Genomic DNA, 25,326 nt, shown 5'->3' with positions numbered 1-25,326 from the left:
TCTTGTCTATCTTTCACTTTGACTGCTTGTTTCCCCTGAAGTCCCATCCCCCCTCTGGTCTGCCTGACGCTATCTGCATTCCTTTTCCCCTACTTACCTTCCATCCCACATAAAACATTTTGTCTTTACTACGCTACGCGAATATAACTTATGTTATCGTGTAATCTCATGTTTTTTACTGTCTATGCTCACCGCAGAGTCCTATGCAGCTATAGGAGGAGTTTGGCCCTGGTTCACCCCCTCAGCCGTCACCTTCCCGGACGGAAATCTGACATGGTTTTCCTCGCTTCCCCGTTATGTTTCCCTCCCTCTTTTTTTCTCTTATGTCTATACTTGGAATCTGTAACTGAAGTAATCATGTAATCTGTAACTTGCTGATCATCATGTAAAGCGCTCGGATACCTCCGGGTCTAGCCAGCGCTATATAAAACTTTGCAAATAAATAAATAAAAAAACAAATAGGTGTTGCATGTGTTATTACAGCAAAAAATGTATCTGGAACTAATGGCTAGGACAATATACTGACTGCAGTAATCTGCCTGAATACCTTATGCTGGACTAATATTTTACGCCCTGTTTACGAATGGGTAACAGATGGACATTATCCCAGATCATTGGAAAGGTGCAATCATTAAGCCTATTCATATGAAGGGGAGCAGAGAAGAACCTGCCAGGAAGAGACTAATTTATGTTACTGGATTCTACTGCAAAAATGTACATCCGAATTATGATAACATTATATTAACAGTTGGGCCACAGGTATTAATTTGGTCCCTTATGAACAAGGAGGGTTTGGATAAATACATTCCAAAGTGATCACTGCTTAACCTTATGTGTGATTGCACAGAGGTCCATAGGAGGTAGCAGGATTGTTGAACTGCTGCTTCATGGCCTTTGGTTCTGTTTTTGATCGGGTCTATCCTGTGTGGCTGAGGTCAAAGCTAACAAGCTGGACCCTCACCTTAGGGCTTCCTGACATTTCCCAGAACTTGCATTATGATAATTAGGCCAAGTGGAACGTGACAAAATGTGGCACTTGACAGCCTGAATACTAGTGGAGAATGGATTAAAACAAGGGTGTGTCCTGGCCCCTGCACTCTCTGGGATATCATTATCAGGCCTTCTGACAATATCGCCTATGAAGCTTTTACGCCTAAAATAGCAACGTGGCACATAGCATACCTTTCATATTATGACAAATTAGAAATCATTGATTAGTGTCCGGTAGAGATATGAATGAAACTATTAGCATTAGACCAGTAACGCAACTAGTGCTCATGTAAAGGGCTCTGATACCTTTGGGTCAAGTTTGTGCTATATAAAACGCCCCGAAAAAAATAAAGTAAAGTAAACTGAATCAGTAACAAAACCAATAATATGAGTTTTGCAAGGAAGTCTTATACTTTCTCTTGGTATCAGTCAAATGTAAAGTTACTGGCAGTCAACTGTGAAGCTTTTGCAAGTACTTATACATATTAGAGTTTTACTTCTTCTGAAAACTTGAACTGGGGGTCGAAATTTGCTGTAACTCCTACAAAAGGTTCTAGCATCAGTCTAACAGGCGCTGTGATGGCATTATGCGATGTGGCACTTAAAAAAAACAAAAAGAACAATAACAAAAAAAGAGTCAGAGGAACGGACCTGGATTTTACGATCAAGCTCAAGATTAGCTGCCGGATCCACAAACCAGCTGGATCCCCATACATGCTAGCAGCGAGACTATGTGAAGATCTGTAAGTGTGTCGGTATGCATGCAAGTTTGTGTGTGTGTACATATTATATAAAACTAATACTTAATGGCTTTGTAAATTCAAATGTTCTAAGAGATAGGACTGCTTTGGTGCTCCTCAAAAAATAGACCTCCCTCTAACTAACACACACTCTTAGTATTTAGCAAGTACAAATATCAGAGTTTTAGTTTTTCTGCAAAGGGAACTTGGGCCCCATTTTGCTGCTTTGCATGCAAAGTTTCTAGCATCAACACATAGGCTTAGATCTTTTGATAAATACGGTGGGTTTTCTTTAGCCCTGCTACTTGAATCTATTTTGGGTAAAATAATTCCGCAGGCCCTTGTGGACTGATGAATTGTTAGCGATGGATGAGATTTTTTGCTGGATGATATCGGGTGGAAGTTCTCATTAATTATATCGATCCCTTTACCCAGTTGATAATTGAAAAGAAGTAGAAATGATGAAGAAGCAGAAACAGTTGAACCGGTAAGTTTATTGTCGATATAACAGTAATATTTCTTATTTTTTCCCCTCAATACTATTTCCTCTGCTGGCTATAACAGCAGGTCGCCACTCAGAGGTTTTATAAATATGCTGACTGTAACAGGTGTAGTTAGATAAAGAGGTGACTCGGAGCTCTGCCCGGAAAGAAAACGTTACAGCGGTGAGCACATTGCACACAATTTCTTTGCACAGCTATCACACCTACGTTTCCTATCTTTTATACTCTAGTCTATATCCCATTCGCACCCAGGTTTCTCACCAATCTCCCGCCTTCTTCTGCTTCGTTCTGCGCTCCCGTCCAGTATGTGAGTGAGGAGTTCGGGGTTGAAGGTGGCGGATGCGCGCTCTCGCTGCAGGTCGGGGTGCGAGGTCATGGTCAGGGTAATAGGCGATCCTGGGTTGTGAGAGTTTTAAAAGATCACAGGCGACGCGGTGGTTATCGGTATGGTGGTATCTTGTTTCGCAGCAGCTTCTTACTAACCGGCCACCAAAACAGCTGCCCTTCGCCCAACAGGAATAACCAGGAAGCACAGCACAAGCAACACCCACTGCCCCTTGGACCTGTCAAATAAGTGACGCCCACTGCCCCAGGCAGCCGTCATGCTTTGCCTGACCATAAGATGGCTTCCGCCTTGCCGCATCTACGACATGGACACAGAAAAGCACTAGCACATCATCACCCCAAAGAAAAAAATTAACAAAGGAAAATATAGTCCTAATTGCCCGTCTTCATTTCAAAATTCTACTGTCCAATGTCTGTTTCGGATAGATATCTAAGCAAATTCACAAATTAAAAACCTACACTTTGCATATTTGTTCTTTAGTAAATAATCAGTATATGTACAAACGATCTATGTCTGTAACTCTCTTTACTACGTTTACATGTTTTAAATTAGTATACAACGAAAGCATTTTTTCGTGTTTGTCTGGGTTGCCCTGTATTTGCTTGTAGTTCCAACATGGCCGCTGGCTTTCTGCAATGGTGATATGCACCGTCTCTCTTGTCTAAAACGTGATCTCACGTCCGGCTGGAGAGTTTGAGTTCTGCATAGGCATTGATTGCATTATATTATATTTGAATTTATATAGCGCTTTCTACCTCTCCTGAGGCGTTGTAGCTCTCTATGACATGTAGCGCGCAATCCTGGAGCCCAGGTTAGTCCAATTTGTAGTTGTTGGTTAGTGTACAAGTTTTAGCTTGTGCTCTTAAAGAAACCATTTAATGCATTTTACTCCAGTCTCTTTGTGGTACATTACTATGACTTATATGTGATTGAAAGGGTGGGTTAATGCAAATTATTGGTTGAATGAGTAGCTAGGAGATAGAGGGTAAACATTTTGTAACTTAAACCAGGAAGATGTTAAAGAAAAAAAAAGTTAATCTGTTTTCCCACTGCCGGCCCTCGTGGGGCAGCTCTTGCAGCCTGTGCTGCAGTTGTTTGAGGCCGGGTACATCACAGCAGTGTTGTGAGCACTCCACCTACATAAGACAGAGAAGAAGGGACGAAAGGTCATTTTTTCCCTGTATCTTAAGCCATCTAACTTGCTGATGTTGACATTTTTCTGATAGAGCCTTTTAGCAAGCAGGTATTCCCAGGTGAGTTAATGTTATCCTGTTAACAGGAGATACTGCCATTTGCATCTGAAAGTATATCTTTGCCATCCCACCCACCCAGCTATTTAATCATGATTGTCTACAAGAACAAAAAGATCGAAAACTAGGAACTACATTTTAATTTGCATTTCACAACTCTGTGCTTTGGCTCTACAGCATAGGATACCACCATCTATTTCTTCAGCCAAGTTCTTCAGTTGCATTGTGGGGCGTCTAGTTTTGCTTTTAATAGTTTCGTTTTCGAATTTAAACCCCACCATACATAGTGCTGTTGGCTAACATGCTAAAATTGGCTAGAAGTTATACATGACACGGTCCCACTTGTCAGTTACCTTTTAAAATTTTACAAATTTGCCTACTCTATTTAAAAAACTGGTAGATTCATAAGTAAAACCAAAAGTAAATAAACCCTGCTCACATATTTTGTGAAGACTTATTCTTTTACTCACATCATGCTTTGAAACAAGGGGGCGTGGCTTGGGAGCCATGAATAGCGGACGTGTGAGCCTGCAGCTCCGCGCCGACCCAACGCTTATCCTGCCAAAATCCACCCTTTACCTGCGCGGCCCGAGCTCGAAGACAAGAGAACCGTACGCTGGTGACCTTGGAACTCCATCCCCATTGAGAATTGGGCCCCTATGGAGAGAGGCAAAACCTGTGGCTCCCCCACGAATTAGGGAAGGTTTGAGCTATTGGAACTCGCAAGCTGGATGGTTTGCCGGATGCGGCTGGCTGGAGGCGGGGAGCTGTTGAGGTGCTTCTCACTGAGCCTGGGAACTGACATATGAGAGCACTTACTTGACTCCGCACTCAGCCTGGAGGGCGAGGCTTGCGCCACCCGTGGTGCCCGACTTAGATCCGGACCACGACTCCCACGTCTCCTGGCGCCGAAGAGATTCATAGGGAAGAGAGTTAATCCTCCCTTAGCTACCTCACTGAACTCGTTTGTAGCAACCCTACGTGGAGGGATGGCTTGGGCCACAAGGGGCACTACCACGTCCATTTATAAACACCCTGGAATACCGCGAAGCACATGGCCTGTTTGGAGTCGCCTCCCCTCAGTGGTCAACCGCTGCACTGGTCCCTCCTCCTGATGCATCGACCACCCTCGCTGGCACCTTGAGTGCAGGGCAAGGTCCTAACATAGGGAAACCCAGGACGAAAGGTGCAGGCCCCCCCACCCCTCCGACAGAGGTGAAGACGCGGCGGATCCTTCGCAGGTCTCGGAGACCCCGCCGCCACTGACCGATCCGGTACATCAACAACTGACTAAGATCCTGGAAGCAATAGCAGACAAAGCCACAGTGCACCAGGACATTAGCATGCTGTCGGTGGGACTGGGCCTGCTTCGCACTGAACATCATAAACTCGCCTAGAGTCAAATTAACCGAGGTGTCAATCACTGAGCTGAACCCAGAGCAACAAAAGTTAACCCGCCAGGTGAGCGAACTTACTAAACGAGTTGGTTTGCTGGAGCGCAGGGCAGAAGATGCGGAGGGACGCAACAGGAGAAATAATATTCGACTAGTGGGCATGCCAGAAGGGGCAGAGGGCAGAGACATGATTACCTTCCTAGATCATTGATTTCGTACAGTTGTCGCACCTGAAGGGCTTTCTGCTTTTTATACGTTGGAACAGGCACACAGGGTCCCTGCTCGCCCACCGCATCCACTGGTAGCGAAACTCCTGTAGAGGAGTAGGATCTGCTTCACATGGTTACCCCCAATTTTTGCTGCTGTAACTCTATTTTTCAACTTTAGTCTGGCTGGGGCCCTGCTATTCAGGATCCCAGCCTAGCTGCTTCCTCTCTAAATTGATTCCATTTACCTTAGGTACATTCCAGATTGGATTCTGGGGTACCCTTGTGAGCCCCTAGTATCTGGTATACTATGTACCCAGGGCATAGGTACCCCAGAGGCCTACCAGGGGCTGAAGCATGTATTATGCCACCCCTGGAAAGCCCTCCAAAATGACACCACAGGTCTGCTACTGCAGCCTGGGTATGGTGGTGCATGCACCCCTTACAGAGATATAGGTTTATATCTCACCTATCACTGCACATAGAAACCTATCATTCACCCCTATGGCCGGCCCCATCAATCCTGAAGGCAGGGTGCTTGGTTATATGTGAGAGGGTGCCCAGGCATGAGCTGAGCCCCTCTGCAGCCTTCGGAATCTATCCTCCGGGGTTGTCAGTGGTGCAGCCTGACCATATACTCGTAAGTGCATTATAACTAAAACGGTTCATGCTAACTTTGGACTGGATGCACGGAAACATGTTGTGTTTGGTGTCAAACACCTTGGAATAATACCCCCACATCAATTCCTGATGTGAGAATTGATCCCACCCTTCAAGAGGGAGAGACATGACAGCACCGGTATACCCGGTACCAACTTAACAGAGCCCTGGCATCACAAAATGGATGCTGCAGCCACAGACACGGGTCTGGCCTCCTGCTGCTGACCGAAACTCCGTCAGGGAAGGCCTGGACAATAGGTTTCCTGTCACAGGGAGGTGTAACCACCTCCCAGACAGGCTGATATGTATTGGGGCTGGGTGGGAGCACTCTGAGTGCTTTGAAGTCCTGCACTGGGGGCACATTTAGTGTCCCTGTGCATAGTCCAGCTCAAACCAGTTCAGGGGCTTCTAGCCCCTGCTCTGGCGCGAAACTGGGCAAAGGAAATGGGTGTAGCCACCCCTCTTTCCAAACCCTCCCATAGGTGGGTCCCCTGAGTTAGTCCAACCCCTTCCTTAGGTATAAGTAAGGAACGCCTGGCAACAGGACTTTAGATATCCCTGGACGAAACTCTGCAACTGAATCCTGGAACTTCGACTCTCTACACAATATTAGAGGACGGAAGAAATCGCAAAGCTGAGACCTGCAGCCCTCGTGAGTAACGTGGAACCGGAACTCCTGGTCACCGTGCACTTTTGCAAGTGCATTGACTTCTCGATGTCTCTTGAAGTCGTGCATGGGGTTAATTGTAGCCCCCACCTCGAGCAGAGAATCCACCAAAGATTGTCGGCATAGTCACCCGAGTGACCCGTGGGCCGCCATTTTGTGATTCCTCTCGAGGCCCCTTCGCGATCTCTGGTCCGTCGACTGGTGGGTCCCTGTGAAGGTAACTTTGATTTTCCTTGGACTTCCCTGGTTGTTCCAGATGTGCCCCGACTCCCCACCAAGTGGTGAGTCCCTCAGACCTTGCTGGTCTGCTTTCTCCTTTCTGCGTGGGTTGCTGTTACCAAGGCTTGTTGTGTCCAATCCGGGCACCGACGCTGCAGCACTCAACATCCTTTGAGGGACAGCTCGAATCCAGCTCCTGGTCATCCTCGACTCCTCCTGGTCCTTGTGGCTGAAGAGTCAAGCTTCACCTTCTTCACCTAAAATCACCCAACATCGGTGGGACTTCGCCTATCGTGGCCCTGGTCACTGGGTAGTGACCCAGACTCTGTCCCCTCTGCTTTCAGGTTCTTCTCAACTTCGAACCAGGCTTGGATCTCTTCGGACACTTCGCATCTTCCCGGCAGCAGCACTTCTTTGCCAGCTTCCATTGAAAACGACAACGCGACCCGACACCATTTGACACCTATGCACCCGGCTTCCCTGGGTGAGGTAACTCGAGTACTCCGGTGCTCCCGTGGGTGTTGACCCTAGAACTTTTTAAGGCCAAAAGGGTTTGGTCCTGACTCATCTCTAAGTGTCCCTAATCTTTAAAAATCTAACCGTGACTTTCCCCATAGAAGCTAACGGGACCTCGCAGCTGTGTTCTCACACTGCACACGGCGCCCGTGGGTCCCCTGTGTCACTACCATGGGTGGTTCCTTGGGGTTCCAGCGATTCTACAGGCTCTAGGCCTTGTGTCTAGTTAAGTCGTGGTTCTTATACCACTATTTTAGCATATGGTTTGGCTCGCCCCAGGGCCTGACGTGTATTTGTGCTATTTTACTGTAATATTTGAAGTGTAACATGTGTTTGGACCTCTTGCCTCATAAAGAGACTAGTAGGGTGTGTTTAGAAATAAATACATATATTTTATATATATACCTGGTGTGGTTGCCTTTCATTTGGTCATTCAAGAGATTATAGACTGGGAAAACAAGCTGCTTTACATTCCTTCAAGACTTAGCCTGAAGGCTGCTCTCCATAACTACCACTAGGATAGCTTTCAATAAAGGTTGTCTTTAACATATCATCAATAAGGGTTTGTTTGGACTGGTGCAAGGTGCCCACTATAATTAGTGGACAGCATATGCCAAGCCAACTTCTCACATTGGTGTGCAGCGGTGGGATTTCAGCTTGCTATTGTTTTACCCGATAATCTCAATTGAGTGACTAACTGAAAACCACTAAAGGTACCTGAGGTACATATAATACAGGCTTTAGAATACAGTAAGATCTACTGAACATAGAGTTGTGTGTTAAGGGTTTAGCACACCCTTTCTACAACTCAAGAGAGTTTAGTAGGCCACACTAGAGTAGGTAGTGCAATACACCACACCTCACTAGTAATGTCTTCAAGGCCAGGAACCAGTGGGTCCCTGCCAGAAGCCAATGGGCTTCTTCCCTCCAAATATGATAACCTCTCATTCTTGGAATTGAGAGCATTATGCAGTACTAGGAGACTGAAGACGGGCAAAAGCCCAACCACCCAGCATCTCATAGAGGTACTCGGGCTGGATGATCTCAGAAGACCTATAAGGTCTGAAGGGGTAGACAGAGTGGGTGGGGCAGCAGCTGAGGAAGGGCCTAGGGGTGAAATTCCTATGACCTGACCTCTAATGCTGACCAGGAAGATGACAATGATCTTGACCTGGACAATCCAGCTCCCCTGGAGGATAAGGGGGAGGACCACACTGGTCCCCTCTTTGTCACCTCTGGAAGAGTTGGTGGTGGGCCTAGAAGGTCTAGATCTCCCTCAGTGGAGTCTAACCATTCAAGTTAATCTATAGGGACTTCTATCTCTGCTCATAGGAGGGAAACCTCCCAGGAGAGGAGAGAGAGACTGCTGAAGTATGAGGAAGCCCAGCTTAAAATCAGAAAGCAGCAAGTAGCCCTAGATAGGGAGGCCCTAGAGCTCTACAGAGCTAGAAAAAAGATGGGACTAGAGTCCCATGGTGGCAGCAACATCCCTAGTGATAGGGAGAGGTCTCATGACCAACAAACCTGGATAAGATTGTCCCTCCCTACCAGAGTGAGGATGACATCCACAAATGGATAACTGCGCTGGAAAGGGCCTGTAAAGTTCAAAGGGTCCCCCAGGAGCTGTGGGCAGCAATCCTATGGCTCTCCTTTGCAGACAAAGGTAGAGATAAGCTCCTCACTGTTAGAGAGGAGGATGCTGATGATTATACCAGTCGGCAAAGTGCATTGATTGAAGGGTTTGTCCTAACCACTGAGCAATACAGGTTAAAGTTCAGAGATAACCAAAAGGCACAGAATCAAGACTGGGTGGACTTTGTAGATTGTGCTACTAAGGCTCTGAAGGGTTGGTTACTTGGCAGCAAAGTGCATGACTTTCAAGGATTGTACAATTTAATTATGAGGGAGCAGATTCTTAATAACTGTCAACATCAGCTGTTGCACCAGTACCTGGTGGACTCAGATCTGACCTCTCCCCAAGAATTGGGAAAGAAGGCAGACAAATGGGTCAGAACCAGGGTGAGGCAGAAGGTTCAGAACCAAGGTGGTGACCAGAAGAAGCAAGATCCTAAGAACTCTTGACAAGGGTGGGGAGAAGGGTAAAGACCAGAAGTCTTCACAAGGTCCCCACAAATCTTCTTTAGGGGGTGAATCCCTATCTAATAAAAGTAAAGGCCAAAAGAAACCATGGTGCAAAATCTGTAAACGGAAGACTCACTGGACAAGTGATTGCACCAAGTCCACAGACTCAACTCCAGCCACCATTGCCCCTAAGGCAACTGTTCCCCCAGTACAGCAACAATTGGTGGTGCTAATGTTCAGAATAAGGGTGTAGTAGGGTTAACCCTGGGTTCTGAGATGGACTCTGGCCTAGTCAGAGTTCCAACTCCGGCTGTCCTAGTCTGTGATGGAGGCATGGATATGTCCTCCTTTGTGAGTTCCAGTAACTTGGGCAAATACAGACAGCAGCCTTTGATTAATGGAAAAGAGGCTTTGGCATTCAGGGACACAGGAGCAAGTGTCACAATGGTGACAAAAGATCTTGTGGACCCTGGGCAGATTATACTTGGTGAAATGTACCAAGTGACCAATGCTAGCGATGTCAGAACAGACCATTCACTGGCAGTTGTTAACTTCTCCTGGGGAGGGGTAACTGGCCTTAAGAAGGTTGTGGTAAGTGCAGACCTACCAGTTGAATGCTTGCTTGGCAATGATCTGGAAACTTCAGCTTGGGCTGAAGTGGCGCTCAGGACACATGCAGAAATGTTAGGGATCCCTGCTCATGTCTTGGCTGTGACTAGGTCACAGACCAAAATGTCTAACACTGGACAGGCCCTGGATTCTGGAAGAATGGACCAGGTGCCTCCCAAGAGGAGCAGTAGGGTTAAGGCAGTGCCTTCCCTCTAACTCAGAACACAGATCAGCCTCCTGAGGGAGATGATCTTGAACCTGAAGAAGGAACTGTCCCAGAGGAGCTTGAACCTGACCAGGTTGAGTTCTTGGGGACAGGGGGCCCTTCCAGGGCAGATCCGAACCAGGAGCAGAAAACCTGCCCCTCTCTTGAACCCCTCAGAAAGCAAGCTGCTGATGAGGCTGCTGGGAATGCTAGTGGCACCCATACCATTTATTGGGATGATGGACTCCTTTATTCAGAGTGTAGAGACCCCAAGCCTGGTGCTTCCAGGAGGTTTGTTATACCTCTGAAGTTTAGGGGCTTCCTATTGACACTAGCACATGATATTCCCTTAGCAGGACACCTGGGCCAGAACAAGACTTGGGACAGAATTGTCCCTCACTTTCACTGGCCCCACATGTCTGAAGACACTAAGGAGTTTTGTCGCTCCTTTGTGACCTGCCAAGCCAGTGGCAAAGCAGGTAGAACCACAAAGGCCCCCCTGATACCACTACCTGTGGTGGGGGTTCCCTTTGAGAGGGTAGGGATTGACATTGTTGGTCCCATGGATCCTCAGACAGCTTCTGGGCACAGATGTATCCTGGTGGTGGTGGACCATGCCAGTAGGCCATGCCAGGCCATTCCACTTAGGACCACTACAGCACCTGTGGTGGCAAGAGCCCTCTTGGATGTATTCTCAAGAGTGGGTTTTCCTAAGGAGGTAGTATCTGACAGGGGTGCAGTCTTTATGTCAAGTTACTTGACTGTAATGTGGAAGGAGTGTGGAGTGAATTATAAATTCACCACACCCTATCACCCACAATGCAATGGTTTAGTTGAAAGATGCAACAAAACCTTAAAGGCATGATCAAAGGTCTCCCAGAAAAGCTTAGGCGCAGATGGGACATCCTTTTGCCCTCCCTTCTGTTTGCCTACAGGGAGGTGCCATAAAAGGGGGTTGGTTACAGCCCTATTTAACTTTTGTTTGGCCATCCTGTTAGGGGTCCTTTGTGTCTGGTGAAGGAGGGATGGGAGTTACCTCTCAAACCACCTAAACAGGAGATAGTGGATTATGTACTTGGTCTCCGCTCCAGGATGGCTGAGTACATGAAAAAGGCGCCTAAAAACCTTGAGGCTAGCCAGGAATTGCAAAAGGCCTGGCATCACCAAAAGGCTGTGCTGACTGTTTACCAGGCAGGGCAGAAAGTGTGGGTGTTGGAGCCTGTGGCCCCAGCAGCCCTCCAGGACAAATGGAGTGGCCCCCATACAATTGTTGAACAGAAAGGGGAGGTCACCTACTTGGTAGACATTGGAACCCCTAGGAGTCCCCATAGGGTACTTCATGTCAACAGACTAAAACCATATGTTGACAGGGCAGACATGGGCTTGTTCATGGCTACAGATGAGGGACAGGAAGAAGAGAGTGACCCACTCCCTGACCTGCTCTCTCAGAACCCTGATGATGGATCAGTAGATGGTGTAGCCTTGCCAGGCAGCCTCACTGTCCAGCAACAAACTGACTGCAGAAAACCTCTCAGCCAGTTCAGACATATGTTATCTCTGACTCCAAGTCAGACCACCTGGTGCACTCATGAAGTGGACACTGGGGACAGTCTGCCTGTGAAGAATAAGATCTACAGGCAACCTGATCATGTCAGGGACTTATAAGGACAGAAGTCCAAAAGATGTTGGATTTGGGAGTCATTGAACCCTCAGATAGCAACTGGGCTAGTCCCGTAGTCCTTGTGCCTAAACCTCACACCAAAGATGGCAAGAGAGAGATGAGGTTTTGTGTGGACTACAGGGGTCTCAATGCAGTCACTAGGACTGATGCCCATCCCATCCCAAGGGCAAATGAGCTAATAGATACTTTTGCCTCAGCCAAGTTTCTAAGCACATTTGACTTGACAGCTGGCTACTGGCAGATCAGACTAGCTGATGATGCAAAGCCAAAGACAGCATTTTCTACCCCTAGTGGGCACTATCAATTTGTGGTAATGCCCTTTGGTTTGAAGAATGCACCTGCCACTTTCCAAAGGTTGGTGAATCAAGTCCTTACAGGCCTGGAAGACTATAGTGCAACATATCTTGATGATATTGCTGTCTTTAGCTCCACCTGGTAGTATCACCTGGTCCACCTGAGGAATGTTTTGGAGGCCCTGCAAAAAGCAGGCCTAACTATCAAGGCTACTAAGTGCCAGATAGGGCAAAGTCAAGTTGGATACCTGGGCCACCTTGTAGGTGGGGGCCAGGTTCAATCATTGCAGAGCAAAATCCAGACCATAATGGACTGGGTTGCTCCCACTACCCAGACTCAGGTGAGATTTGTCAAGGGGTATGGATCAATAGTGACACCCCTGAATGACTTAACCTCTAAGAAAATGCCCCAAAAGGTTCACTGGACAGTTAGCTGTCAAAAGGCATTTGATGACCTGAAGCAGGCCATGTGCACTGCTCCGATTCTGCAAAGTCCTGATTACTCCCAAAAAGTTCATTGTGCAAACTGATGCATCTGAGTTGGGGGTAGGGGCTGTACTGTCACAGTTGAATGATGAAGGTCAGGATCAGCCAGTAGCTTTCATAAGCAGAAGGCTGACCCCCAGAGAGAAACGTTGGTCAGCCATTGAGAGGGATGCCTTTGCTGTGGTTTGGGCTCTGAAGAAGTTGAGGCCATACTTGTTTGGTACTCACTTCATTGTTCAGACAGACCATAAGCCCCTCTTATGGCTAAAACAGATGAAGGGTGAAAGCCCCAAACTTCTCAGGTGGTCTATTTCCCTACAGGGGATGGACTATACAGTGGAACATAGACCTGGGAGTAACCATGCCAATGCAGATGGACTCTCCAGATATTTCCACTTAGAACATGAAGACTCAACTGGTCAAGGTTAGTTTAATGTCCCTGCTTTTGGGGGGGTGTAGGAGAGGAGGATCTGCTTCACATGGTTACCCCCACTTTTTGCTGCTGTAACACTGTTTTTCGACTTTAGTCTGGCTAGTGCCCTGCTGTTCAGGACCCCAGCCTAGCTGCTTCCTCTCTAAATTGTTCCATGTACCTTAGGTACACTCCAGATTGGATTCTGGGGTACCCTTGTGAGCTACTAGTATAAGGTATACTATGTACCCAGGGCATAGGTACCCCAGTGGCCTACCGGGGGCTGAAGCATGTATTAAGCCACCCCTGGAAAGCCCTCCAAAATGACACCACAGGTCTGCAACTGCAGCCTGGGTAAGGTGGTACATGCACCCCTTACAGAGATATAGGTTCACTATATCTAACCTATCACTGCACATAGAAACCTATCAGTCACCCCTATGGCAGACCTTATCAATCCTGAAGGCAGGGTGCTTGGTTATATGAGAGAGGGTGCCCAGCCATGAGCTGAGCCCCTCTGCAGCCTTCCGTATCTATCCTCCGGGGTTGTCAGTGGTGCAGCCTGACCATATACTCGTAAGTGCATTATAACAAAAATGGTTAATGCTAACTTTGGACTGGCTGCACGGAAACATGTTGTGTTTGGTGTCAAACACCTTGGAATAATACCCCCACATCAATTCCTGATGTGAGAATATGATCCCACCCTTCTAGAATGAGAGACATGACAGCACCGGTATACCCGGTAACAACTTGACAGAGCCCTGGCATCACTAAATGGATGCTGCAGCCACAGACACGGGTCTGGACTCCTGCTGCTGACCGAAACTCCGGCAGGGGAGGCCTGGACAATAGGTTTCCTGTCACAGAGAGGTGTAACCACCTCCCAGACAGGCTGATGTGTATTGGGGCTGGGTCGGAGCACTCTCAGAGTGCTTTGAAGTTCTGCACTGGGGGCACATTTGGTGTCCCTGTGCATAGTCCAGCTCCAACCGGTTCAGGGGCTTCCAGCCCCTGCTCTGGCGCGAAACTGGACAAAGGAAATTGGTGTAGCCACCCCTCTTTGCAAACCCTCCCATAGGTGGGTCCCCTGAGTTAGTCCAACCCCTTCCTTAGGTATAAGTAAGGAACCCCTGGCAACAGGACTTTAGATATCCCTGGACGAAACTCTGCAACTGAATCCTGGAACTTCGACTCTCTACACAAGACTAGAGGACGAAAGAAATCTCCCTTGGGGTCAAGGAGTGACTCCCCTGCTTGGCAGGCACCAACAAGGCAATTGCCGGGCTGCATCTCCGAAGCTCCTGCCAGACGCCGAAGACTTTACAACACAGGAAGAGGATTTCCAGACTTCTCAGAGGCCGACCCGAGTCCCCAGCAAAGCTGAGACCTGCAGCCCTCGTGAGTAACGTGGAACCGAAACTCCTGTTCACTGTGCACTTTTGTAAGTGCTTTGACTTCTCGACATCTCTTGAAGTCGTGCATGGGGTTACTTGTAGCCCCCACCTCGAGCAGAGAATCCACCGAAGATTGTCGGCCTAGTCACCCCGAGTGACCTGTGGGCCGCCATTTTGTGATTCCTCTCGAGGTCCCTTCGCGATCCCTGGTCCGTTGACTGGTGGGTCCCTGTGAAGGTAACTTTAATTTTCCTTGGGCTTCCCTGGTTGCTCCAGACGTGCCCCGACTCCCCACCAAGTGGTGAGTACCTCAGACCTTGCTGGTCTGCACCGAAGCATCTTTCTCCTTTCTGCGTGGGTTGCTGTTGCCAAGGCTTGTTGTGTCCAGTCCAGGCACTGAAGCTGCAGCGCTCGACATCCTTTGTGGGACAGCTCGAATCCAGTTCCTGGTCATCCTCGACGCCTCCTGGTCCTCGTGGCTGAAGAGTCAAGCTTCACCTTCTTCACCTGAAATCACCCGACATCGGTGGGCCTTCGCCTATCGTGCCCCAGACTCTGTCCCCTCTGCTTTCAGGTTCTTCTCGACTTCGATCCAGGCTTGAATCTCTTCAGACACTTCGCATCTTCCTGGCAGCAGTACTTCTTTGCCAGCTCCCATTGAAAACGACAACGCAACCCGACACCATTTGACACCTATGCACCCGGCTTCCCTCGGTGAGGTAACTCGAGTTCTCCGGTGCTCCTGTGGGTGTTGATCCTAGAACTTCCTAAGTCCACAAGGGTTTGGTCCTGACTCATCTCTAAGTGTCCCTAATCTTTAACAATCTAACCGTGAATTTCGCCATAGAAGCTAACGGGAGCTCAAGGCTGTGTTCTCACACTGCACACGGCGCCCGTGGGTCCCCTGTGTCACTACCTTGGGTGGTTCCTTGGGGTCCTAGCGATTCTACAGGCTCTAGGCCTTGTGTCTAGTTAAGTCATGGTTTTATGCCACTATTTTAGTATATGGTTTGGCTCGCCCCTAGGGCCTGACATGTATGTGTGCTATTTTACTGTAATATTTGAAGTGTAACTTATGTGTTTGGACCTCTAGCCTCATAAAGAGACTAGTAGGGTGTGTTTAGAAATAAATACATATATTTTATATATATACCTGGTGTGGTTGCCTTTTATTTGGTCATTCAAGAGATTATAGACTGGTAAAACAAGCTGCTTTACATTCCATCAAGACTTAGCATGAAGGCTGCTCTCCATAGCTACCACTAGGATAGCTTTCAATAAAGGTTGTCTTTAACCTATCATCAATAAGAGGTTGTTTGGACTGGTGCAAGGTGCCCACTATAATTAGTGGACAGCATATACCAGGCCAACGTCTCACAGTGATTATCTTCCTAGAACATTCATTTCGTACAGTTGTCGCACCTGAAGGACTTTCTGCTTTTTATACGTTGGAACAGGCACACAGGGTCCCTGCTCGCCCACCGGCCCCGGGATGCCCACCGCACCCAGTGGTAGCGAAACTCCTTCACTACAACGACAGAGACATCCTTCTGCAGAAGGCACCTACAGATGCCCGTTCACAGTGGACAACTCCTGAGTATCTATTTTCCCTGACTATACTGTTGAGGTGCAGAGACGCAGAGCCTCATTTTTTAAAGTAAAGAAGGCACTCGGAGTGGAAGGCCTACAGCACTCCTTGATGTTCCCGGCTAGGCTCCGTATAATACTAGATGGGGAAAACCTACTTTTGTGAGCACCCAGAAGCAGCCGGGCAATGGGTTGAATCCCATAAGGCCGGCAAAGACCCTGGAGCAGGCGGGGCTAAACATCCTCGAACCATAAAGAACCCAGGGAGGAGAAAACGAACCTGATCAAAACGGAAACTACTGAAAAGACCAAGTCCCTCCTAAACTGTGAAGGAGAGAGCTGCAGCTCTACAAGCGGTAGCCGACCTTATGAAACCAATTGACTCTGCTTCAGAACCCATATCCGGATCCATCAAAGGAACCAATGGCTCAGACTCGGCCAGTACACAGGCGAACCGTACTATTTTGCCAGTTGTTACCCCTAGAACAGCCGACGACCTCTAGCCGCACAGAGCCTTTACAATGAGGGACCAGATGGAGAGTAATTGTGAAGCACCTCAGCATGATAAAGGATATCACAGCTGGAATCATTGAACTCATGGGCCGGCACTGGCTCATCCATTGTGGCAGGAGCGTCTTAAGACTTTGGTTGATTTGCCTGTGATTTGGGTGGCAGGCTGTTGCCAGGCTGCTCTGGGGAAAGGGGAGTTTGGTGTGCGGGGGAATTTTAATTTTTATACCCATGTTTTGGGAGATTTTTATGTGCAAGTGGGGCCTTGGCCCATCGCCTCTGGGATCAAGGGCGGGGGGTGCAGATCTGGTGGCCTGGACACTTACGATGCCGACAGAAAAGCTTACATTAAAAATATTGACTTGAAACATTGGGGGAATGGGCTCAGCTGATAAGCGCCACACTATACATAGGTATCTGCACACAAGGAGGGTACAGATCGCACTCCTTCAGGAGACACACCTTACCAGTGGGGTGGGGGAGAAGCTGCGCAGACGCTGGATAGGGCAGGTATTTTCGACCTCTTATTCTGCATATGCGAAAGTCAATGATTTGGGTCAGGGCCGGTGTACCATTCGAACACTTGCAGGTGCTCCTAAATAGAGATGGTGGATATGTACTGCTCATGGGCAGAATTTATGGACAGGAACTTACACTGGGAAGTATATATGCCCCTAACCAAGACCAAGTACAGTTCCTCCAGAAGCTTTCAGGTTCCCTGCCTCCAGTGCTAACCCTGTGCATATTACTAGAGTGGGACTTTAACTGTGTTGCTGATATGGTTCTTGACCGATCCCACCCCCCCATTGCCGAGTGCCCAAATACATAAAACAGCAGCGGGGTTACGAGACTGGAAAGGATATTGGGGATTAGAGGACATTTGGAGGGCACAACATGCCAGAGATCAGGATTACTCTTATTATTTGCCCCTACACCACCTACACACCAGGTTGGACCTATTCCTGGGTACACCAGGCCTGAGCTGCTTAGCTACTCACACAGGGGCCGTACTCTGTCTGACCACAGCTCTCTCTTGCTGTCTCTCCAGCCGGAGTGTCACCGTCCACCAATACCAATGTGGTGGTTAAATATACTGGCCCTTGAAGATACCTGTTTCAGAGAGTTCATAGGCATGGCCATAGACTCCTACTTTGACACCAACGCACAGACGACCTCCAATGCCTTGATAGTGGGAAGCGTTCAAGGTAGTTCTGAGAGGGAAATGTCTGGGGGAAGCACTGGGAACCCAGAGGGGACTCCACCGCGAACTGAAAACCCTAGAAGGCGACCTACATAGATTAGATAACAAACAGGGAACTGGGCCAAACGCAGCTGACGCCCTCAAACAAACGTGCATGTCATACTATCAAGCTCTCGACCAACTGCGGTGACACGACTTTAAGAGCTATCTCACTGAAGTGCAGGAGGAAGAAGGGAAACTGGTTAGCTGTTGGCTTGGCTGATTAAGCCGGAGACGCGGGGATCCGCAATAACGCAAATTACACCTGCTGAGGGTGACCAGATATATGGACCTGAGGCCATTAATGCCTTATTTTGTGACTACTACTCGTCATTATATGAGGCTCCTCCCCTGATATCCCCTGATACTGAAAGGGAATTCCTGAAGGTGTTACACCCCCAAATCCTGGACGAACAAATAATTGATATGCTAGGAGGGCCTGTGACAATCCCTGAGATCCGGGCTGCAAATAAAAGCATAGCCACAGGTAAGACCCCAGGTCCTGATGGTCTGCAGGCTGAATTCTATTTAACTTACATCGCAAAGATCCTGACGCAACTGGAGAAGCTCTACGCAGAATCTGTGAAACTTGGATGCTTACCCTAGACCACAAGAGATGCGCTGGTCATCCCCCTCCCCAAGAAGCCCACGCAGGAGGCGAAGGTTACAGACTTTCGTTCACTCTCCATGTTAAACATGGATTTTACGATCCTTAGTAAAACCCTAGCGCTCTGTCTGCTACCCCATATGTCGACCTGGTTCATGCCGATTGGAATGGATTTATCCCAACCCGAAACACCTCGTAAACCTGCAAAGGATGTACTCGGTGTAATATCATGCTGATGCCCATCATTTACAACATACAGTCCTCTTGTCAATAGAACTTGAAAAGGCCTTCGACACCATGAGATGGGACTAATTTCTTGAAACCATGAGGCATATGGGCCTGGGGGAAAACTGGGTGAAATGGGCGAGGCTATTATATGAACGCCCCACGGCTATGGTACCGACTGGGAAAACAGTATCTTCACAATATGAGATATTCCGAGGCACGCGACGTGGGTTGCCCATTATCGCCCCTGTTGTTTTGCCCTGGCAATGGAACCATTGGCAGCTTTATTACGACTATATAGTTAGAAAAATTCCCTTTGTACTAAAGACAGACTTTGTTTTAATTTTGTACTTTTCTGTATAAACATATACATGCGTTTTAATAAAGATATATACTTGGTTATTATATGTCCTTCTTTGATTACTTATTGCTGTGAATTGGATCATTAATGTGATATTATATATTTTTTTATATTTGTTGATTTTTTAATGTTTGGTTTCTCACATCTCTGAGTGTATGGTATCTAAGTAGCGATCTAAACAAAGTCTGTCTTTAGTACAAAGGGATTTTTTCTAACTATATAGTTGATTTCGGTGCTCTGTCCCTTTGGACTCTAATGAGCCACTCTCCTTGTGTTCAAAGCTTTATTCCGACAACATGGGGAGGGACTGAGTATCACATTAGGTGGGAACACTCATCTCCCTATACGCTGATGATCTATTGATCTACCTCAATGATGCAACGGTGGGCACCAGGAGGGCCCTGTGACTGATTTGTAAAATATGTTTATTGATTAACATCTTATATCACTCATAAACAATTCAATCAGGAGCCTCCGCTCACGTAGATCATTCCTAATACACAATACTCCTTACACGATCGTATCTTTTCTTTAACCGATGGTTTACAAGCGAAAGTACTCACACTCACTGGAAAACCTTGCGGTGAACCACCCACAATTCTCACCATCGTATTTCCTTAACAAGGTATAATGTGGCAAGATTACTGCCCTATGACTGATGGCACAGTTTGAATTGCTATGTGGCCTCAAAGTCAGTCGCAGTAAAACATGCCTCTTTCCGGTCTTGGCCAATGAGACCCTTCCGCTAGACTCTGCGGTGGGCATTAACTGGGCCCCCACAACCTTCCGATACCTGGGGATCCAGGTCTTCCACTCGTTTCACGATCTTCGGGAAGGTAACCTGGGAAGGGCCCTCCGGTCCTCAAGATCAAATGTCTCCTTCTGGTGCACTCTACAGCTACCGATCATGGCCCGGGTTTCCCTTGCTAAAATAGTCATGCTGACTCGCCTGCTGTATTTTTTTACTAATCTCCCCATACCTGTCCCCACCTCATGGTTTCGACAACTAGATATTCTGCTGCGAGACCTGATATGGGAAAAGGGGAGGCTGAGAGTAGCTCTGTCGGTCCTACAGCGTCCTTCTGTGGAGGGAGTACTCGGAGTGCCTAACTTCGAGCTCTACTACTTAGCCTCTCAGCTACAATGGTAGGCACAATGGTTGACGGATACAGGCCCAGTGGGTACTGACCTAACTGATCAAGGGGTCCATACAGACCGGCTACTAGCAAAGATGTTAGACACGGACATTGTTGTCCCTCACCTATTCTTGCTGCAGACCACAGCCCTACGCTGTTGGAAACACTGTCTTTTTAAAGTAGGAAGCTCCCTCCTATATGCCCCGGACTTGCCACTGGTGGGCCTCCCTCATGTGAACCCCAAGACGATACTAACCCCAACATTGTTAAGGTTCTGGACCTAGGCTGGACTGGAAAAAGTGGGGGACTGCTATCAGCAGGCGACACTGGCTCCATTTGAGGACCTGCTTGAGTGCTACAACCTGCAACGAGGCCAATTTCTAACTTATGAGATAATACTTCGTACTTTCAGAGGGCTATGGGGGGAGCCAGGAAGAGCCTAAGCCTTATGCGATGTTGCAATCACTCCTCACATTAGGTACTGCAAGACATCAGGTAAAATGGTTTTATATATCGCAGTTGGAGATGACCCGCCCCCCTAACGAAACTTCACACCTGCTGGGAGACTTCTCTGGTTAGAGCCAACTGCTCTGGGTAGAGCTATCACAGACCTGGAATAGTCCAAAATCCTGGCATACCTTTGGAAAGTCTCACGCAAAACTAGACTGAAGTATACACAGTTCAATTACGTACACATGACGTACATGACTCCTCATAAACGTCAGCTTGCCTTTGGAGGCACCGAATACAAATGACAAAGATGTGACCAGATAGATGCAGACTTTACACATATGACTTGGGATTGCACCCCAATGCGTCGGTTCTGGGAGGAGACACTACAACTCATAGGTGAAGCAGTGGGGCGCACACTAAAGCCTACGATGGGGGTGTGCCTACTGGGGCTCTTCCATCGCCTCCCTAAGAGGAAAGTAGAAAGTAGATTCCTGGATTTGGCTCTAGCCCTAGCCAGGAGAAGAATAGCACTGGCCTGGAAGTCTACCTCAGGACCAACAGTAGAAGCTTGGAAGCGAGATGTCACTTACTGGGCCGGGGCAGAAAGTAGGGCCCTGATGAGGGAGGAGGCGCAAGGACTGAGGAAACGCCCTATTGCTGACCTCTGGAAAGAAATACTGGAGACATGGGAAAACCCAGATAGCGACGGGAACAGAATAGGGGGGAGCGAGGATAGGACACAGATGAGCTGCAAAGATGACCAAAGGGGAAATGTTTGAATGCCAACACTGAGTTGACCTGCGCATACTTGCTACTGCAAACGTACATTGACACACTGCCCATCTTTGGCTAATTATGGAGATTGCATACTAAGCCTGGCTTTCATATATAAACTGGGGACACTGCAGACCCACGGATCGGTGGGTAGAGGATGGCTCCCTGACGGTGTGTTGTGTGCTGCCCCACCCCCTCCTACCAAACACGCGGCCCAGACGCTTTCTTTAACTCATTAATACATGCGCAATTCTTGGCCCCTCTGCACAGTTTGTTAATTAGATTAGTTAATAGGATTTATCAGTTGTATAGTTTTCTTCCTTCTTTCAATAACAAAATGTTGGATATTTACAGTCTGGCATATGATAGGTGTTTGTATTTTTAACTGGAATTACCTTTTCCTTAATACCACAGGCGAAATAAGACTGTAACAAATGTGATTGTGGCTTACATGCACTTCCATACCTTCTCTAAAACCTATTTGAAATTAAACTAAAGATAATACAAAGCGATATTATACATGCCATAGAAGTCCTGTACTGTGATGTAAAAAGATTGCAGAGCAGCAAGAAAATGGTTGCATACTAAAATAAATGCCAATAAAAATATGTTTGAAAAAAAATCAAGCTTTAAAATAAGCATTGAGAATGTGGATCATTTTTATTCTTATTTGGATTGGCAAGTTTTATACTAAACTTCACAACACATTAAAGGTACAACATGGACAGCCCCAGCGCAGCCTTGCCGAACACAAATTAGAAGTAATGGACAGATGGCAGCAGTTGAAAGAACATGTCACTATTTTTTCACACATTTAGTACAGGTACTACACAGGTAGCTAACACACAGAAGAGTGGGATGTATTAAAGGAATGTTGAATAATTTTTATAAACCGAAATAAAGATATAGGACGTACAGACCTCCAGTAAGAAATAGCAAAACCTCATTTGGATTTACCATACATTTATTTACTGTACAGTAGGTACCCTCACCTACCTAGTGTAGTATGCTTACTCAGTGGGTACATTATCTTGCATTGGGATCCATTTTAGAGGACTGTTGTTCACTTGATGTACTATCTCTTAGTTATAGGGTTCCCTAGTTTGAGTGAGTTTATGTCACTATGTTGGCATTTTTTTTCTACCTTTGTTAAACTGTTAGATGTATATCAACCCCTTCGCTGCTAGGCCTTCCATACTTCCCTCCCCGTGCTAAGCCTTTTTTTCCACTAATTCGGGTAGTTCGCACTTAGGCCCCCATAGCTTTTTTTCCACATAAGGTATCCATGCCAAATTTACGTTTTTTTTTCCCAACATCCTGAGGATTGTAATTGTACCCAGGGTTTGTAGCTTCCCCTGGAGGGGACAGAGAAATTAGCCAAAATGCAGATACATTTTATTTTTTTTGCAAACAATGGGGAAAAAAGTGCTGCAGAAGAAACCTTATGGTTATTTTCCTGCAAATGGTATAATTGAAGGGTGTGTGGTGCTAAAATCTCAGCCTTTCTAGCTTTCAGGAACAGGCAGACTTTTGTCAGAAAGCCACATTTTTTTAAAGTAGTTTGGCATTTTACTGGGACATAGCCCTTTTCCCTATTTTTTTGTGCTTTCAGCCTCCTTCCAGTTAGTGGTAGAAATGGGTGTGAAACAAATAATGAATCCTGGAAAGCTATATATTTCTGAAAAGCAGCAAAAATTCTGAATTCAGCAAGGGGTCATTTGTACAGATCCCTAAAGCTTTTCCAATAAAAATAACAGTTGAAATAAAAACAATATTGAAAAAGAGTTATACAAATCCCAGCAATTTGAGCCTATGTTTTCACCTGTAACTTCTAAGTATGGCAGATTTTCAAAAGCAATATACTGTTACATCCGCGGGACTCTCGGGGCTCAAAACAATAAAAAATAGTTACTAGACCCCAGGTCTAGTAACTTAAAAAATCTACTCGACCTAACTGTAACGCACTTGACCTCTGTGAGCAAATGTGACAAGTTAACAAGATTTAAAGGTATTTTTATTGCTCATACACTTTGTGAGCAAAAAAGATGCCTTTAAATCTTGTTATCTTGTCACATTTGCTCTGCTTTCAGAGTCGGATGTAAAAAGTCAGTTTGTCTTCCTACTCGCCAGAAAGGGTGAGTAGGACCTAAAAATAGCTTGCCCTAATTAAATCTGTGTCGCAAATGCGGGAGGTTGAGTGGATTTTTCAAGCCTTGACTCTTCTGGTTGTGGAGATATTAAGAGCTTGAAGGTTCACCAAGAACCCGAAGTACCCAGAGCCAATAACTGAGCTGCACCTTGCAATGGTAATTCATTGTGTACCAGGTATACAGCAATTTATTTGGTAAAATATAAAGAGCGAATAATAGGTGTCCAGTAAACCTATGTATTTCCAAAATTGGAACAAGATATGGAGTTTAGAAACGGTGTTAATTTGCACATCTCTGAATTTGTGGGTACCCATACTAGTATGTGAATGAGAGGGCAATTTACCAAAATGACTTCATTTTTACACACTGTCTTACATGTGGAAGGCACAAATGCAGAGAAATACAATTGGTAATAACGCTTACTCTACTATTCTTTGTTCCACTAAGTCTCCCGCTAAAAATGGTACCTCACTTGTGTGGGAAGGCCTAGTGCCCGTGACAGGAAACGTCCTAAAACGCAACGTGGACACATCACATTTTTTACACTGTAAACTGACACTTTTTTTGCAATGTACCTAGCTATGGATTTTGGGCCCTAGCTCAGCCGGCATGTAGGGAAACATAGCAAACCTGTACATTTTTAAAAAATAGACACTTAGAGGAATCCAGGATGGGCCGACTTGCGTGGCGCACTCCATGTTTTTTTTACCCAGAATCCCTTGCGAACCTCAAAATTTGTCTAAAAAATCAAATGTTCCTAAAATTTCTGTATTGGAAAGCTCTGGAATCTGCAGGGAACCACAAACGTCCTTCCACACAGCACTCCCCCAAGTCTCCCGATGAAAATGGTACCTCACTTGTGTGGGTAGGCTTAGTGCTCACAATAGGAAACAGCCCAAAACGTAAAGTGGACACCTCACATTTTCCACTGAAAACTGACCCTTTTTTGCAAGGTGCCTAGCGGTGGATTTTGGGCCCTAGCTCAGCCGGCATCTAGGGAAACCTAGGAAACCTGTACATGTTTTAAAACTAGACACCCAGGGGAATCCATGATGTGGTGACTTGTCTAGCACTCACCAGGTTCTGTTACCTAGAATCCCTTGCAAACCTCAACATTTGTCCAAAAAACAAATGTTCCTAATATTTCTGTGATGGAAAATACTGGAATCGGCAGGGAGCCACAAGCTTCCTTTCACCCAGCATTCCCCCATGTCCCCCAATAAAAAAGTAACCATACTTGTGTGGGTAGGCCTAGTGCCCGCAACAGGAAACGTCCCAAAACGCAACCTGGACACCACATTTTTCCACTGAAAACTAACCCTTTTTTGGGAATATGCCTTGTTGTGGATTTTGGGCCCTAGCTCAGCCAGTATCTAGGGAAACCTATCAAACCTGTATATTTTTTAAAACTAGACACCTAGGCGAATCTAGAATGGTCTGACTTGTGTGGCTCTCACCACGTTCTTTTACCCAGAATCCCTTGCAAACCCCGTTTGTCGAAAAACACATTTCCTCACATTTCTTGATGGAAAGTTCTGGAATCTGAGAGGACCCACAAACTTCATTGCAACCAGCATTCCCCCAGGTCTCCCGATAAAAATGATACCTCATTTGTGTGGGTGTCCAA

At 46.8% G+C, this 25,326-nt stretch overlaps 2 protein-coding genes across 4 annotated transcripts in view; one reads left to right on the top strand and one right to left on the bottom strand.

The window, feature by feature from the left end:
- Window positions 1-2,809, bottom strand: part of LOC146810058 (peroxisomal acyl-coenzyme A oxidase 1-like) — a 203,796-nt gene extending 200,987 nt beyond the window's left edge. The window contains exon 1 of one of the 3 annotated variants that reach the window (XM_085616956.1): window positions 2,495-2,809. In XM_085616956.1, coding sequence (XP_085473082.1) covers window positions 2,495-2,609 — 115 coding nt within the window. In that variant the 5' untranslated portion in view covers window positions 2,610-2,809. The remainder of the gene's footprint in view (window positions 1-2,494) is intronic. The other 2 variants (XM_085616955.1, XM_085616954.1) reach the window with 2 other exon arrangements.
- A 442-nt stretch (window positions 2,810-3,251) lies between these two features.
- Window positions 3,252-25,326, top strand: part of TEN1 (TEN1 subunit of CST complex) — a 125,605-nt gene continuing 103,530 nt past the window's right edge. Inside the window, exon 1 of the mRNA XM_085616951.1 lies at window positions 3,252-3,390. The gene's annotated coding sequence lies outside the window, so the exon portion shown is untranslated. The remainder of the gene's footprint in view (window positions 3,391-25,326) is intronic.

Source organism: Triturus cristatus, chromosome 7 (genome assembly GCF_964204655.1).
Source record: "Triturus cristatus chromosome 7, aTriCri1.1, whole genome shotgun sequence".
NCBI classification, from domain to species: Eukaryota; Metazoa; Chordata; class Amphibia; order Caudata; family Salamandridae; genus Triturus; species Triturus cristatus.
This window is presented reverse-complemented; position numbering and strand designations above follow the sequence as displayed.